The following is an 18010-nucleotide window of genomic DNA, read 5'->3' as shown; positions in this document are numbered from 1 at the left end:
TTGTTTTCAAGTCCTGCTCGCATTTTAGGTAAGGTAAGAGTTAATTCAAGGCTTTTGTGCAGGAAAGCGTGGATTGTTCTCGACAGCACAGCCCAAAACAAAAGATACCTTTACCTGCCTTATCAGTGTGGGATGCCGTCTGCCAATCGCAGTGCTGCCGCCACTAAACGCTCCCTGCCCGCCCCCAGCTCTGTCAAAGCCCGGTCTCAGCTGGATCAACCAGTTTTACTTACTTTTTAGCTTTTAACCAACTTTAACCGTCATTTTAAACGGGCATTTTAATTGTATTCTCATTTGTTTTAGTTTCATTGCTATTGTGTTGCAATAGTTGAACACAGTTGTAAATCCAGGAATCCCTACCGGCGCGGTCAATGGGTCTGGCGAGTGGTTTTGTGTGGGATCTGCTGGATGTCCGGGGCATTTTGCTGCTGGTCTTCGTTGTGTTGGTTCTTGCCGACCTGTACAGGAACAGGACTCCTACAAACTTCCCCCCCGGCCCGCGGGGGCTGCCCTTCTTCGGGGATCTCTTCATGTTTGACTCGAAACAACCGCATCTGCAAATGAAGAAGGTGAGTGAAGCTTGGACCGCATGTCATGAGATTGTTATCCTTTATAATTAGTAGTGTATTACATTTAAATGCTTGCTGTTTTTTGTTTCATTATATTAAAAAAAAACAACAGCAGTCGTGAAGATATCCAAGAGTGAACTTGCAACTACCGTAAAACATATAATATACGTCTCCATTATTCGCCGTGTTGATTTGCATGATAATGTAAAAAAGAAAAGAAAAAAGATGGTCTCTAATAAACGCACAAAATACACATTTGTTAGTGTTTTAGAAAATGCATTATTCTTTTTTGATATATAGGCCTATTTTTGTATTTATTTCAAAAACTCGCATTAGGTTTGTTTTGTTCAATTTATTTCTAACATCTTTATTGCAGTTTATCTCATATTGTATGCGCAAGTTTCAAAGCAACAGAAAACGGACTTAAGCAACCAAACTGGTAATATTCAGTGTGCTGCTAGAGGAGCGGGGCTCAGCAGGGCGGCAGTGCCAGGCTCCTTCTGCCAGGGACACAGAAACAGGTGACACAAGCGGACTAAGGGACTCAGAGGACGACCGTCTGCACAGTAACGACCACTCAGTCCAGTCCACCTGGGTCCGTGTCTCCAAGCACGTCTCTGTCCACTAATGCAAGTCCAGCAGATCCCCGCTCTGTGTGCCGCGCCGGAGACAGAGCTATAATATTTACATATATATATATACCGTACATTTGCATTGCTGTTAATTGTAGTGAGTGACGTAACAGTCAATTGCGACATAAACAAGCCATTGATGTTTTTTTTTTTCAATACAGTGTATAGGTACCACACATTGAATGTGATTTCGATTACAATAAAACAAATATATACAGTGAAGGTACTTTCCGTACCCTCCATGACTCCGAGATGTCTTTACATGTTTTAATATGTAATACAAACGCCGGACTCCCATAGGCTTTATGCACGGGCAATTGAAAATGAAAATGACTTTCTACACCCGATGCCTCCAGCAGCTCCCCAGGATGACCATGAAAGATGTCCATGGTATGCAAGCCTCGCTGTTGCTCCATCAAGCAGAAAGGAGAAGGGTTTCAAAATGTGGCCTATATTTCTAGTTACATCGGCTCTGACATTTATCCCTGCTAACACGCAACGTTGCCACAAAGTTTTAGAAACGTACATTGCTGCTGTTAATCTTCAGCTGTAGATTTACGTTTAATTAACTTAACGTTTAATTTAAAAAGTCAATCCATAGTTTAACTGTTTAAACTGTCAAACTATGTTTCTGTAAATTTACATTTATATTGTATTTGCATTATTTTATGACTCACATCATCTATGATAATCTGCTTCATTTGCTCTCTGCGTCTCATACATGCATGCTGCTTTTAGCTGTTCAGAGGGTTAAAGAACGATGTTTCACTTAAACGAAAGTAACTTTTAAATTCCCTATTCGTTTAAATAATAAATATATATATCAAAACGTTGGAGCCCTTGAAAGCTCCTATCACATCCCCTGTTGTGTGGCTCAGCTCTCCTGTAAATGTGCACTTTATATCTAGTTTTCATAGAACAACTTGCTTTTACATTGCTACTGTTATTTATATTCTTTACCCCTATGTCCCCTTCCCCTGAACTATTAACTATGACTTCACAACTTGTGTGAAATTAGTATGTTTTGATCTATAATTGTATACTGTATTGCATTTACATAACACCCTTATCCAGGGCGACTTACAAAAGATAAGAGCATCTGCTAATAAATAAATAAATAAATAAATATAATATAATATACCAAATACATGTACAAAAATAAAATAGCCTACAATGATAAAATGAAGATGACTATGCTAGGAATAATATGTCCAAGCGTCGCAGCACGACCATAATTACACATCTCAATTAGTGTATTTGACTGTGATCAACTGTGATCAACGTGATGCACATCTTGAACACTGTCTCACCGCAAACAGCTTCTAGCGCAGCTGCAGGGTATTAGGCAAAGCTTTATATTGAAGAAACAAAATGCATTTTCTCACAGCACACTGCACTTGCACAACTCGAACCACCACCCTGCGATGTTGTACATCCCTCACCCGCAATAGGTATTTTTCAATATCGCCCAACCCGACTGTAAGTTGTTGAAAAAGATGTAACATGAGAACACACACTTGATTTGTCAAGGGAGGTTTAAACGTATATTACATTTATTTTTGTATGATATAGTTTTCTCCACGTTTACTGTTTAAACGTTTAAACTCGTACAGCCCTATTGAATAACTGAAGTGGAGACTGAAACAGCGATAAGAGTTTTTAAAAGGAGTTTTAAACGGTCAGGCTGCAGGAAGAGAGTGCGCCCTCATTACTGTTCATTGGTTTTGCTGATCTTTTATGCATTTGTGAGAAGGTGAAGCTGAGGCAGAGGAGACGCAGGAGGACAGCCGCTGTGTGCGCCTGTGCACTGGAGACTAGGACGGGTGAAATGACGGCACAGTACAGTTGTGCCCATGTGTTTCAGTATAGGACACCTTCACCAGTGACGGCACAGTCAGTGGATATATATATATTGATTGATTTTTCATGTTGTACAGAACTGGTATCTTATCTTATTGGTGTTGTACAATACAATGACCAATTCATTATTTCAATACCGTTTAGGGGACGCCGGTGGGAGCTAGGCTCAAATCTTCAATGGCGACTACAGACCCTATATGAGGGTGTATGTTGAACCCCTCACGCTGAATATGTCTTCCATGGTAGAGAAAGTATGAAATAAAGCTCAACACAGAATTGAACTAGAGGAAGCCTCACAAAACGGGACACAGCCGTGTTCAGATGCACTACTGGCCTCACCTCGTAGATAATTTAATTTTCTGGAACTCATGATGACTCACTATAAGGCTAGTTTGAAAGATTAATAACGTTAATATGTTATCTTTTTAAATGAAATGTGTTTGAAAGCTAAAAGTGTTAGCAATTTTGGTAGGGAAAATACCTATTGCAAATGCGGAGTGACGTAAACAGGGAGTCAATGAGCTGGCTGAGATTTAAGTGGAAATAATAAAAATAAATAAATCTGCTTCAAGGAAGAAATTAAAAGCAGTCTGTAGTTTTCTATAAGATTCTTTATTCTCATAATTATCTACTGTAAACTGAAGAGATTATTCGACTCACAATGCCACTTACTTGCAGCTTGCAGAAAAATATGGAGAGATTTTTAGCATTCGGATTGGACGGAGATTCGTCATCCTGAATGGTTACAAGCTGGTCAAGGAGGCTTTGGTCCAACATGGAGACGACTATGTGGATCGGCCATCGCTGCCATTATTCAATGACGTATATCGAAGGAAAGGTAACATGTCAATGAATTATATTGTGGTGTTCTTTACGTGGCAATGGTTCATGTTGAGCACTGTCTCTCTGTTTTCCAAAGACTCTTTTTGTTGATTTGTATTAGCAAAAGAAAAAGCTGTATATACAGTGAGAAAACCGCTACATGGAGAGTAACCATTTTTGTTTTAAAATAGATCCTGGTGTGCTGGTTTCCAATGGGTACTCATGGAAGCAACAGAGAAGATTTGCCTTGACCACCTTGAGGAACTTTGGACTCGGCAAGAAGAGTCTGGAAGCTTCGATCCTCGTGGAATGCAGGGTCCTGAACGAGGCCTTTGAGACGGAGCTGGGTAAATACTGCAGTCCTGGCCTTGTCGTTCTTCTGTTGGTTTGCAGGAGTTCGGGTTACTGAGTTTAGTCAGGCGGGGCTTGTAGCACACTGTCTTGTCAGTATTGGTTCTGCCTGCTTGGGTAGAGCTCTATTTCCAGCCAAATCATCATGTAGAGATATCTACAATCGCATTTCAGTATATCTCTGTATATGTAAAGATATCTTTAAATATTTAGAGATCTCAAAATTTCATCTCAAGTGCCTTTGATTAATTAAATTAATCTAGAGATCTTCAAATCATCTGAAGATATCTAATTTTAAGATATTTGAAATACATTTATAGATGTCTGTTAATGACTTCCAGCTCATTTAGAGATATCTGTAAATCATTTAGATATATCTGCAAATTACTTCCTGTATGTAGCCCAATGAGCAGCAAGTGATTTACAGATATATCTAGAAATGATTTGCTCTAATTTCAGATATCTGTAAATGGAGTTATCGAATTCATTTAGAGATATCTGTAAATGATTTAAAGTTATCTTAAAATGCATCTAACGATTTGACTTGCCATAATAGCTCTGCTGTTCATATTGTGGACTGAAGTTACAGAAGAAGCAGATGCTTTAAAACCCAAAGAGGATATAACGGTGGGGAGAGAGTAGGAAATAAATAAAACTTTGAAGTGTAAATTAATACTTTGTTCATTATTTTAATTGATTCCCCTTTCTTATGTTGGTAATTCAGGAAGGCCTTTTGACCCCCAGCTCACCATTAACAGTGCTGTCTCCAACATCATCTGCTGTCTGGTGTTTGGCGAGCGGTTCGAGTACAGCGACGCACAGTTTCAGGAGCTGCTGCGGCTCATTGATGAGGCCATGTATCTTGAAGGGAAATGGGCAGTCCAGGTAAAACCTCTAAACCCCAATATCCCAGACAATTTCAAGGGATGGATTATTCTCTCAGATCTTACTGTAGAAATTTTAATTATTATATAATTGATTTTAATGTCTTGTGGTTTGGTTTGAATTAGTTAAAATTGATTGTTCCCCCAAACTGAAATCTAGGAGGATGGGTTCTGTGCTATACTGTGATTTACAGCTCCTGCCATCTGCCAGATTGTATTTACTTTCAACTAAAAAGATAAGAGACTCTAATTAATTGACATCTGTTTTTAGGTTTACAATGTCATCCCTGTCATAATGAGGAGACTACCCGGATCACACCAGAAAGTCTTTTCGAACTGGGCCGCTGTGATCTCTTTCATAAGGTCTAAGATCAAAGAACACAAAGAGGACTGGGACCCTTCAGCCCCCCGGGACTACATTGACTGCTACCTGACTGAGATGGGAAAGGTAACAGAGTGATGTGATGGTGAAGAGGGGATAATCTGGGAAATTGTGATAATTGAAGAAATGTATGGAATGCTGGAGGTCAAGGAGAGCTGATTGGTGCCTAATGAAGTACACTGAGGGAATTTTGGGTTGTTGAAGGTCAGGGATTCATCAGATTGGTTTCTACCCCACCTGAAGAAGAAATGGCAGATGTTTTCAAGCACATTATATTGTGAGAATTGTGTTTTCCTCTTTCTACAGTTTGAAGCAGACTCCAGTGCAGGTTTTGATGAGGAAAACCTGGCATGCTGCACCCTGGATCTGTTTTCGGCTGGGACTGAGACCACATCAACCACTCTGCGCTGGGGTCTCCTCTACATGATCAAATACCCAGAGATCCAGAGTAAGCTGTACAAAACACATTGAGATTCAAACTCATAGTCCGTGGAAGATACCAATTATGTATTTTGAAATGTAATACTTTATCATCAGTGCCCACATTAGCACCTAATTATTCTTTAGTAAACCTGTCCTTTCACCTCTCAGAGAAGGTCCAGGCTGAGATAGACCGAGTGGTGGGACAGGGGCGCCCTCCCTCCACGGCCGACAGAGCCAGCATGCCCTACACTGACGCTGTGATCCATGAAGTCCAGAGGATTGGCAACATTGTCCCTCTGAACGGTCCCCACATGGCAACAAGGGATACTTCACTGAGAGGGTATTTTATTCCAAAGGTGAGAGATGACGGTACACTCATTGCTTCTTATACCAGGCTTCTTTGCTATACATATTTACCCACTCTTGTTGTTCTCATAGATTCTCAGAACTGCTTTTCCCAGCAAACCGTCTACAGCAAGGGCACTGAGAAATGTTTTGAATATGTTTGTTTTCTGTCTTCCTGACCTTTAGGGTACTATAATAACTCCAAATTTGACCTCTGTGCTGTTTGACAAGAGTGAGTGGGAAACGCCCGACACATTTAATCCAGGACACTTTCTGGACGCTGATGGGAAGTTCGTGAAGAGAGATGCATTCATGCCGTTCTCAGCTGGTAATTTCCTATTTATTGTTCTCAAGTGTACAGCTGTAGAAATGACCACAATCATGGACATCTATTATGAAAGATTTATCAGTTCTGTCATCAATATGAAGTAATTGTTAAAAGTTCCTGTGATATCAAGTTAAATACTTCTGTACAGCTGTAGAAATGACCTTCATAGTGGACTTATGGACTTACTATAAAACAAGATTTATTAGTCCTGTAATCAATATGAAGTTATTTTGACCTCTACACCAGTAAGGGTGTTATCCAGTTAAAAACTTAAAGCACTTCATTTTTTCTTTGCTAAAAATAGAAGAGAAATCATATTTTTTTAATGGAAACAACATAATGCAATCTTCTCTACTCCTTACAGGGAAGAGGGTGTGTCTGGGGGAATCATTGGCTCGGATGGAGCTGTTCCTGTTCTTTACCTCCTTTCTCCAGAGGTTCACCTTCACTCCCTCTCCTGGAGAGGAGCCCAGCCTGGAGTTCAGGATGGGAGCGACACTCTGCCCAAAGGCCTTCAGGCTCTGTGCAGTGCCTCGCTGAGAGAACAAATTCTGTTACCATTCTCAAGGGATTTCAATTAAAAAGGGCTTCTGCCAGTAAATAATGAATAATAATAATTACTGGATTTTTACATTATACACATTTTCTTCACCTTATTATGGACAGGGTTGTGAGGATTACTTTGAAAAGGTATTCCGTTACAGAATACTGATGACTTTGTATTGAAAATAATCTGTAACCTAATCCGATACATTACTCCAAATCAGTAACGTAATCAGAATACTTTTAGATTACTTTTGGAATACTTTTTCCCCTTTATTAAAAAAAAAAACAAAACCAGCTGAATTCAAGAAGTGAAACAAAATGTACTACACATTCTAATATGGATGACGTATTGAAATTGTTTATTTTTATCCACAGTACATACAATTAAAATGGTAATTACAATGTGCATGTTTAATTTTCTTGCATATTATACTTTGCATTTTGTAGTGTATGCATTTTTAAACAAGTGAAACTGCATTTTGATACCCTGTACATTTTTACAAATCGAAATCAATCCGACGTATAAAAAATGCATTAATGTCAAAGGTATATGTCATTCACTGTCATTTTAATGCAGGCGCATGGTTCGTTTTCTGCTAATTAGTGATATGTGAAACGCATTTTCTTGAAAACTTAAACAGATATCTTCTCTACATCATCACTATGTTAAATGCTTACAAAGTCTACAGTTTATTTTGTTCTATCTGTGAAGATACACGGATCAAGCAACTTGCTACAACAAAGGGGATATAAATGCATTGCATTTTTCTATGCATGAGAATAGTCACAAGTTTCAAACACAGAAAACACACATTGAAATAAATGCAATTAGGGCGGTATTTTTTAGGTATCAATGAATGTTATGCATCTTGTTTCTGCAATTAACACATTATTCATGTGTTACCTTCTTTTAAGTGATATCTATCAGTTTGTAAAAGTTTAAAGTTTTGACATGTGAGGATCCCCTGAACACACACTCTGTTAAAGAGCACCGCACTGGTTAGGCCGAGTTCATGCAGTTTATGTGATTTATTTTGTTTTATACTATTAACACATTGTTTGTTGTTATTTTGGTATTATATTAAGTATTTGATTGTTATGATCACAGAACCAGCTAGGATGCACAGGAATTATTTGTAATTTACGTAGATTTTTCTTAATTTTGAATAGGAGATAAGGTATTACTGCAAATGCAAACAATTGATAACGCTTTTGGTTATACTATGCCTGTGTTGCCATTTTGCTTATTATGCTTTCATAAAAGTATGTAATTATTACATCATATTTATTATATTTTTTAATTAAAATGCGTATTTTCTACTCGCATGTCAAGTATAATTCTATACTTGTACTTCAACGAGTTAAATCCCTGTTAACACGCAATGTTGCCGCAACGTTGTAGAAACCTAATTTATGTTGGCACAATGTGGTAGACCTGTGTGTTACTTCCATTCTGCTGCCTGTTGTACAATGGTGCCAAATCAGCCACTCTTTGGCTAGAGAGCGTAAATAAAAACAATGTTGCAAAAATACTACATGTGGGTCCCTTCAGATTTGCACAATTTCCTTACACTTGTACACTTTCATGTAAATGATATAGAAGTAATCAGTAATCTCTTACTCTTTTTAAAAAGTATCGGTAATCAGAATACTCGTCTGACAGGAGTAACTGTAACCGGAATACAAGTATCAAACTCTGTAATCTGATTAAGTAACGCCGCTACTTGTATTCCGTTACTCCCCAACCCTGGTTATGGATAGTTATTTCGGCACAATCTGGCCAAAGAATAATTTTGAGAATAAAAAGCAAATCTATTGACACCATAATTTTACAGAAGCCATATACAGAATGCCACAGGAAAATGTTTGTAGTCCAAGACCATTTGTAGTTCTTATGGGTAATCTCGCAATATGATGGTACTGGATAGGAAGGATAAAAACATCTGTTTCAAATCGTTTCAAAAACACATCTCTTTAGTTAAAGGTCTGCTGTATTTCATCGTGTCTTCATTAAACAAAACAAAAACAGAAATGGTGCCGTGAATTCTTGCACAAGGAAAATAAAAAAATGTTGCCACAAAATATTCTAATTAGAAACATGTACCAGACAAAATGCTAGTTTTAAGCCAAACAGGATTGACAGGTGTGTAAGACATTGTCCACTTTTACTTTAAAGAAATATTACAATGTTTGAGCCACGTAAATTGAACTGTGCTCAGTATGGGAATGTTAAGAAGGGTTTTAAAAGAAAAACACTTGTACTGTCGCAAATTCAAGTCAGATTTAATTCAAGTAGCATTGTTTGTGATGGCAGGAATAGGTCAACACAGGAAGTTTCATGGTTATAAAATGATGCACCTTAAATGCATTGAACAGGGCTTTGTGGTAACTCGAGCCAGCAGATGCCTTCTTCACACACTGCATCCTGAGGGACTCACACAAGTAATATGGTATGGTAGTTTAACTTTTTACCCTTCCTATCCAGTTCTGTCATATCACGAGATTACCCATAAGAACTACAAATGGTCTTGAACTACAAACCTTTTTTTGTGTGGCAGCAATACACCCCAAAATAAATGGTAATGGCAGCAATCCGTATCCAGTAAAATCTATTTTGTAATTCTGATTGATTGACTTTCAATCAATTATTATTTTTATTGATGTTGTATAGCACCTGCAGTAACAAAATGCTACAATAATAATTTGTCAGTAAGTTACCACAGCTTTCACTGCAAAAAGTATTCTGGGTGGTAGCCAAGAAATAGACTGAATTAAAAAAAAATGTATTCTGTTCTTTCTTTTTCTTCATACTTGTTGGTTTTCCTGATCTTCTGTTCACCACCGTATTACTGAGTCTTTCCTCTTCATTGTTGATGGATAAGGAAGTCCACTTCTCAAGTCTGTAAATGATACTGATATTACATAAGGACATATTTCAGTCAGTGTTCAGGATGAGAAGTTTATCCTCTTCAAATTGACGTTGTCTGGCCTTGCTCGAGTTTTTCCTAAGGTATAAATTCTTATAAGGCTTTTTGTACAGGTAATTGTGGTTTTATCAGGTGTCTCTCGACAGAACCGCCGATTACAAAAGACACCTTTACCTGCCTTAATCAGTGTGACAGGCCGACTGTCCAATCACTGGCCGATGCCTCCGCTAAACCCCTACCTTGTCCCGCCCCCAGCTGTCTGTCAAAGCCGGGCGCAGCGGGTCACTCCGACAGTTTAACTTACAGCAGCTCGAGTAACAAACTGGGATTTTAATGTAACATTGATTTGTTTCATTGCTATTGTGTTGCAATAGTTGAACACAGTTGTAAATCCAGGAATCCCTACCGGCGCGGTCAATGGGTCTGGCGAGTGGTTTTGTGTGGGATCTGCTGGATGTCCGGGGCATTTTGCTGCTGGTCTTCGTTGTGTTGGTTCTTGCCGACCTGTACAGGAACAGGACTCCTACAAACTTCCCCCCCGGCCCGCGGGGGCTGCCCTTCTTCGGGGATCTCTTCATGTTTGACTCGAAACAACCGCATCTGCAAATGAAGAAGGTGAGTGAAGCTTGGACCGCATGTCATGAGATTGTAACTGTAGCCTATGTGTGTAGTGTATCTCGTGTCCGTGCGTGTTGTATTTGTTTATAAGCAAAGATAAACAACAGTAAAACTACCGTAAACCTTCTAATATTCGTCTCCAATATGAGTCGGTGTTTTAACCAATTCAGCATCCCCATGGATTCCTGCATCCCCCGTTAAACTGCGCAGGTGCAGACAGGAGATGAGTGGTTGAAATCTAGTTGCAAGGTGGATCAACAATAATGCAATACTATTCAACGTGGTTTTGGCAACGATTAATCGACTTGGAAATGTACGTTGCTTTCAGGTTGAATAGACGTCGTGAAAAGTGTAGATAACAAACACAATATCGCCTGAAACAATGTATTTTTACCAATCCCGAAACTTATTTAATTATTTGGTTTCATAAAAAAGTTAAATCAATCATTTTATAAATGTGTATGTATGTGTGTGTATACATAGTAGCGAGTGCATGTGGCTGATTTGTTTCGTGTGCGATGATCGCAGGGGAGATTGATGCTGACCTGGATGCAACACCGGCTTCATTTGCATAATGATGTCAACAAAAGCCTGCGGTTTGTTTCTCACATGGGAGCCAATCAGTGAAGAGCTCCTCCCTCTCCTGCTCCAATCAGCGCTGCTCTCCGCCTGTCTCCCGTTCCTTTCTTATTGCTCAGGATCCTTGTAATCGGGCATTTGTCACTGTGTTTTGGGTCGTGATACAGTAATCTTATTACCCCTTTTGTGTTATCCTAACGACAGCCTAATGCCAGTGGCTTTACTGTGCAAAAAGTGCAGCTTTTTTCCATCTCTTTGGAATTTAAAATCTAATCTTTTCAGACACTTCTGACCATTTTATTTCATTCAAATTTTCTACTGAACTCCCTCCCATTAACAAGTACAGTTGAACAATGTGGTAGGCAGGGGTGAGTGTGTAATGTGTATTAAAAATAGTCTGATGTGTTCTATAGGATTCTTTATTCTCATGATTATCTACTGTAAACTGGATAAATTATTTGACTCGCAATGTCACATACTTGCAGCTTGCAGAAACATATGGAGAGATTTTTAGCCTTCGAATTGGAAAGAGAATTGTCATCCTGAATGGTTACAAGCTGGTCAAGGAGGCTTTGGTCCAACATGGAGACGATTATGTGGATCGGCCATCGCTGCCAATATGTGATGACATGTACCCAAGGAAAGGTAATTTACTTCAGTTTATGTTGTGTTGTTTCTTTACTTAGCAAGGTTTCATGGTGAGCACTGTCTATGTGTTTTCCAAAGACAGTGGTAAAAGAAAAAGCTGTATATACAGTGAGAAAAGCTATACGTGTTGATGAACCTTTTTTTCCAATAGATCCTGGCTTGGTAATGTCCAATGGGTACTCATGGAAGCAACAGAGAAGATTTGCTTTGTCTACCTTGAGGAACTTTGGACTCGGCAAGAAGAATCTGGAAGCTTCGATCCTCGTGGAATGCAGGGTCCTGAACGAGGCCTTTGAGACGGAGCTGGGTAAATACTGCAGTCCTGGCCTTGTCGTTCTTCTGTTGGTTTGCAGGAGGGTCACAATGGAGAAGCATTTTGAATAAAACAAATCCTATTCCAAAGAGGCTATAACAGGGGGGAAAGTCCAGTAGAAAATTAATCTTTATTAAGTGTAAATTAGTACTAGTGAATTATTTTACTTGATTCCCTTTCTTATGTTGGCAATTCAGGAAGGCCTTTTGACCCCCAGTTCACCATTAACAACGCCGTCTCCAACATCATCTGCTGTCTGGTGTTTGGTGGGCGGTTCGAGTACAGCGACGCACAGTTTCAGGAGCTGCTGCGGCTCTTTGATGAGACCATTTATCTTGAAGGGAAATGGGCAGCCCAGGTAAAGAGTGCTCTGTTCATTAGATTTGATTAAATCTAAAAAGACCTTCAAAGCCCCAATGTAACTGACAGTTTAAAGGGATGGATTATTCTCTCAGATCTTGCTGTAGAAATGTTTATAATTGAAGAATTGAGTTTAATGCCTTGTGGTTTGGTTTGAATCAGTTCAAATTGATTGTTCCCCAAACTGGAAGCTAGGAGGAAGGGTTCTGTGCAGAAACAAAGCGATTCTGTGTCGGATATAGTAGATTTACCCCCTGACTGTACTGCGACTTGCAGCTCTTACCATCTGCCAGGTTCTACAACAGTACTACAAAAGTTATGAGATTAATTAATTCACGTCTGTTTTTAGGTTTACAATGTCATCCCTTTCGTAATGAGGAGACTACCCGGATCACACCAGAAAGTCCTTTCAAACTGGGCCACTATGATCTCTTTCATAAGGTCTAAGATCAAAGAACACAAAGAGGACTGGGACCCGGCAGCCCCCCGGGACTACATTGACTGCTACCTGACTGAGATGGGAAAGGTAATGGAGTGAGGTGATGGTGAAAAGGGGATAATCTGGGAAATTATGATGATTGGAGAAATGAATGGAAGGCTGAAGGTCAAGGAGAGCTGCTTGGTGTCTAATGAAGTACACTGAGGGAACTTTGGGTTGTTGAAGGTCAAGGATTCATCTGAATGGTATCTACTCCACCTGAAGAAGAAACGGCAGATGTTTTCAAGCACATTATATTGTAGGAATTCTCTGAAATGGATCTTGTGCACTCTTAACTGAATACTAACATCCTGCCTTTGAGGTTGGCTGGTAGGTCAACACAGGCCTTAGTTCAGCAGCATGTAGCTCATCCAATTACTTCTATATGAATGTAGAGCTTTGGAGGCTCTTGATTTACGCTGATGGGTGTCCTTCTGCCTGCAGGGTACAGAGGACTCCAGTGCAGGCTTTGATGAGGAAAACCTGGCATGTTGCACCCTGGATCTGTTCGCGGCCGGGACTGAAACCACATCAAACACTCTGCGCTGGGGTCTCCTCTACATGATCAAATACCCAGAGATCCAGAGTAAGACTTCTGTAGAATTTGATCCAGCAGCCAGCTGTATAAAAAGCATTGAATTCAAACTCGTATCCCATGAAATATGTTAAGAAGGCCTACGTGATGATGTTCAATTATGCTTTCTCATCAGTATCCACATTAATGCCTAATTATACTTTAGTAAACCTGACCTTTTCTCCCTCTCAGAGAAGGTCCAGGCTGAGATAGACCGAGTGGTGGGACAGGGACGTCCGTCCTCCACGGCCGACAGAGCCAGCATGCCCTACACAGACGCTGTGATCCATGAAGTCCAGAGGATCGGCAACATTGTTCCTCTGAACGTTCCCCACATGACAGCAAGAGATACTTCACTGAGAGGGTATTTTATTCCAAAGGTGAGAGAGGGAGCAGTACACTCATTGCTTCTTATACCAGGCGTCTTTGCTGTATGTCTACTTTTCCTCAGATCATCAGTGTAAGACTTGTCAGGTTTGTTCCTAGGGAGTTGCTGAAGTGTCTTCATGCAGGAGGTGATCCGCTGTTTCTTGGCACAAATCGAGCAAAGTGCCCCCCTTGCTAGTAGATCAGTGGTCGGGAACTTCTGGCTCTTTTCAGGATTTTATATGGCACCCAAATATTCAAATGTTGACTGAAAATTCACCCTCAAACATAACTAAATCATTTTTAACTGATTAGTATACTTGACTGTCTAATTTTGAATGTATAAAATACAATGTGTTCAATATTTAGGTAAGAGACATGCATTTTAGTATGATTGAGGGTGCTGAGTCAGCCTACATTTCAGAGAGCTGAATTCTAATTGTAAGCCGTAGCCGCCTCCTTCATGCATCAGTGTTGCCGTGCTGACAATGTTTGACTCAACATACACGTGCGTGCAGCCCTTCTCATATCTGAACAACATAAGAACCAGCCTGCATGGAGCTTCATCTCACCAGTCATGACAGTAACTACAATGCACTTGGCAAAACAATACAGCAACAAAAATCTCATCAATCTAAGTCGGGGTGCAATACACTTACTAATCACTTGCTAATGATGCTCCTTTCTCAACTGTTGTGCTGTTGTTATATAGTGCTAGAAACCACCACTGTCAGTGAACAAAATATGGAGCTTTTTATGTAGGCTACAGCTAGCTTGGGCTACAGCTAGCCTACTGATGCTGTATAACTACCAGAATTACTGCCAGCTCAATACTGCTGTTGTTATTTGTGCATTTCTATATAATATTTCTTATACACAAGGTTCCCGACCCCGGTCATAGATTCTCAGAACTGTAAAGAAATTTAATTAGGGAACTGATTTCCCCAGCTAGCCGTCTACAGCAGGGGCTCACAGTACCTGAAAGCCCAGCATGCTGCTCCCAACTCCCCCTTACGGCAGGTGTGCAACTCTGGGAGATGTTTTGAAGATGTGCATTTGTTTTCTGTCTTCCTGACCTTTAGGGTACTATAATAACTCCAAATTTGACCTCAGTGCTGTTTGACAAGAGTGAGTGGGAAACGCCCGACACATTTAATCCAGGACACTTTCTGGACGCTGATGGGAAGTTCGTGAAGAGAGATGCATTCATGCCGTTCTCAGCTGGTAATTTCCTATTTATTGTTCTCCAGTGTACAGCTGTAGAAATTACCTCCATAGTGGACTTATGGACTTACCACAAGATTCATTAATCTTGTAATCAATATGAAGTTATTTTTACCCGTACACCAGTAAGGGTGATATCCATTTAAATACTTCTTAAAGCACTTCATTTTTTCTTTGCTAAAAATAGAAATCATTTTTTTAATGGAAACAAAATAATGAATTCTTCTCTCCTTACAGGGAAGAGGGTGTGTCTGGGGGAATCATTGGCTCGGATGGAGCTGTTCCTCTTCTTCACCTCCTTTCTCCAGAGGTTCACTTTCACTCCCCCTCCTGGAGAGGAGCCCAGCCTGGAGTTCAGGATGGGAGCGACACTCTGCCCAAAGGCCTTCAGGCTCTGTGCAGTGTCTCGCTGAGAGAAGAAATGCTGATACGTTCTCAGGGGAAATACTTTTAAAAGGGCTGACAGTAAATAACGAATAATAATAATTACTGAACTTATACATTATACACATTGTTATGGATAGATATTTTACCAGACGTTGGACAAAGAATCCTTCTGAATTAAGGAAATCTATTTAAAGCATAATTGCATGGAAGTGTATTGCTCTCAGTTTAGGTAGTCTAAGACTTTTTTAATTTTATGGGTAACCCCATAATACGACAGAATCAGATGTGAAGGAAAACATCTGAAACTTTAAGAAATCCTATTGCTCCTGCATATCAAAACAAAATGTTGCCACAAAATGTTCTAATTAGAAACATGTACCAGACAAAATGCTAGTTGCAAGCTAAACAGGAATGGCAGGTGTGCAAGACATTGTCCACTTTTACTTTAATCTTGGTCCCGGGCATAAAGAAATATTACAATATTACACTTGTACCGTCGTAAATTCAAGTCAGATTTAGTTGACGTTGCATGGTGGGTTTAAAGGGAGGTGGGTTTAAAATTATGCACCTTTAATGCATTCAACAGGGCTTTGGGGTGACTCAACCAATTAGATGCCATCTTCACATACTGGAAGTTATATGGTAGTTTCTGAAGAAAAAAAAGTTTGTAGTTCAAGACAATTTGTACTTCTTATGGAAACGAGAAGAGATGCGAGAGGGGATGAGAGGGTCAGAAGAGGGAAAAGACAGGAAGATCTGGGCATCACCAGCATAGAAGTGGAAGGAGAAACCATGGGATGTGATGAGGGGGCCCAGGGAGCGAGTGTAGAGAGAGAACAGGAGCGGGCCCAGGATGGAGCCTTGGGGTACGCTTGTGAGGAGAGGTTGGGGGGTGGATGAGGAGCCTCGCCATGTCACTTGGTAGGTCCGGTTCCTGAGGTAGGAGGAGAACCAGGTGAGAGCAGTCCCAGAGATTTCAAGGTCAGCAAGGCAGGAAAGGAGGATGGAGTGATCGACAGTGTCAAATGCTGCGGAGAGGTCAAGGAGGATGAGGACTGAGGAGAGGGAGGCCGCCCGAGCACAGCTGAGGGAGTCAGTGACTGCCAGGAGAGCCATCTCAGTGGAGTGAGCTGTGCGAAAACTGGATTGCAGAGGATCCAAGAGTGAGTGTTGGGACAGAAAGTCAGAGAGCTGACGGTGGACCGCCTGCTCGAGAGTCTTTGAGAGGAAGGGGAGTAGGGAGACAGGGCGGTAGTTCTGAGGAGAGGTGGCGTCAATGGTAGGTTTAGAGTGGGATGACAGCAGCTTGTTTAAATGCAGAGGGGAAACAGCCAGAGAGGAGTGAGGAGTTGAGGTGGGAGGAGATGAAGGGGAGAAGATCAGGAGTGGTTGCTTGGAGGAGGCAAAATCATCAGCAGTGAGAGATTAGGGGGAGGGGGGCAAGGAGGGAGGAGAAGGTGGAGTAGAGTTTGTAGGGTTTGTTGACCGTGGATTCAAAGAGTGATTGGAAGTAAGATTTCTTGGCTGAGGTGAGTGAGGAGGAGAATGTAGACCGTAGAGAGCGGTAGAGTTCAAGGGCAGCTGGGAGTTTGGTCCTTTTCCACTTCTGTTCGGCGGCACGTTGACTAGTTCGGGTTGAGTGGATAACAGCAGAGAACCAAGGCTGAGGAGGGGAGAAACGGGCAGGGTCGTGATAGAAGAGAGAGGGGGGGGGACAGAGAAGGGGAGAGCAGGAGCCCTGTTCCTCCTCTACACCCAGAGAGATGAGGGGAGTTGGACAGGACAAACAGGAAAGGGCAGCAGGGGTGGTTGAGGTGTCCGGGGAAATCCATGTCTCGGTGAGAGTGAGGAAGTCCAGGGAGTGATGGGAGGTGAAGGCGGAGATTAAGTCAGCCTTGTTGGAGTGGCAGTTCCACAGGCCCCCAGAGAGTGGAGTAGAGGGGAGGGAGGAGGAGGGGAGAGGCAGAGAAATGAGGTTAGATGGATTAGGGAAGCAATGGGGTACAGGTGCACGGCGAGAAGATGGAGAGAGCAGGATGGGAATCTGGAGAGATCGCTGTTGCTGTTGCTGTGTGGCGTCTCCTCAAAGTCTTCTCCTCACTGGAGTCCCGCAGCTAGAGTCCTTGCCCTTTGGAGATGGGGCACTGAAGGCTGCTGGCACTGACTGCTGGAGCAGGGGTCCAGGGGGCTGTTAAATACGTCACCTGTAACTAATTAGGACAGTGCATACCTGTCTTGCATTGAATGACACAAGGCTGGTCAGGATGGCCCTCCCTACCACGCAGGACTGCTAATAGCTAATGCTAATTAATGGCCGCTTTGTATCTGAATACAGACAAAGACCGAGCCGGACACACGCAGTTACACTGAACAATAGCGCATAGTAATGCTAAA

General features: G+C 41.2%; 1 protein-coding gene across 1 annotated transcript; it reads left to right on the top strand.

Annotated features, from left to right (window-relative positions):
• The first annotated feature begins 102 nt into the window (after positions 1 to 102).
• Positions 103 to 15642, top strand: LOC136715040 (uncharacterized). The gene is made up of 18 exons (XM_066692712.1): positions 103 to 569; positions 3740 to 3899; positions 4075 to 4230; positions 4959 to 5119; positions 5390 to 5566; positions 5807 to 5948; positions 6092 to 6279; positions 6455 to 6596; positions 6961 to 7133; positions 10460 to 10684; positions 11752 to 11911; positions 12066 to 12221; positions 12425 to 12585; positions 12937 to 13113; positions 13510 to 13651; positions 13832 to 14019; positions 15088 to 15229; positions 15467 to 15642. Exons 1-18 carry the CDS (start codon positions 372 to 374, stop codon positions 15640 to 15642), a joined length of 3024 nt encoding a protein of 1007 aa, XP_066548809.1. The 5' UTR covers positions 103 to 371.
• The last annotated feature ends 2368 nt before the right edge of the window (positions 15643 to 18010 follow it).

This window comes from Amia ocellicauda, chromosome 19 (genome assembly GCF_036373705.1).
Source record: "Amia ocellicauda isolate fAmiCal2 chromosome 19, fAmiCal2.hap1, whole genome shotgun sequence".
Taxonomy (NCBI): Eukaryota; Metazoa; Chordata; class Actinopteri; order Amiiformes; family Amiidae; genus Amia; species Amia ocellicauda.
Note: the sequence above shows the minus strand (reverse complement) of the source record. Positions and strands in the feature narration are given on the sequence as shown.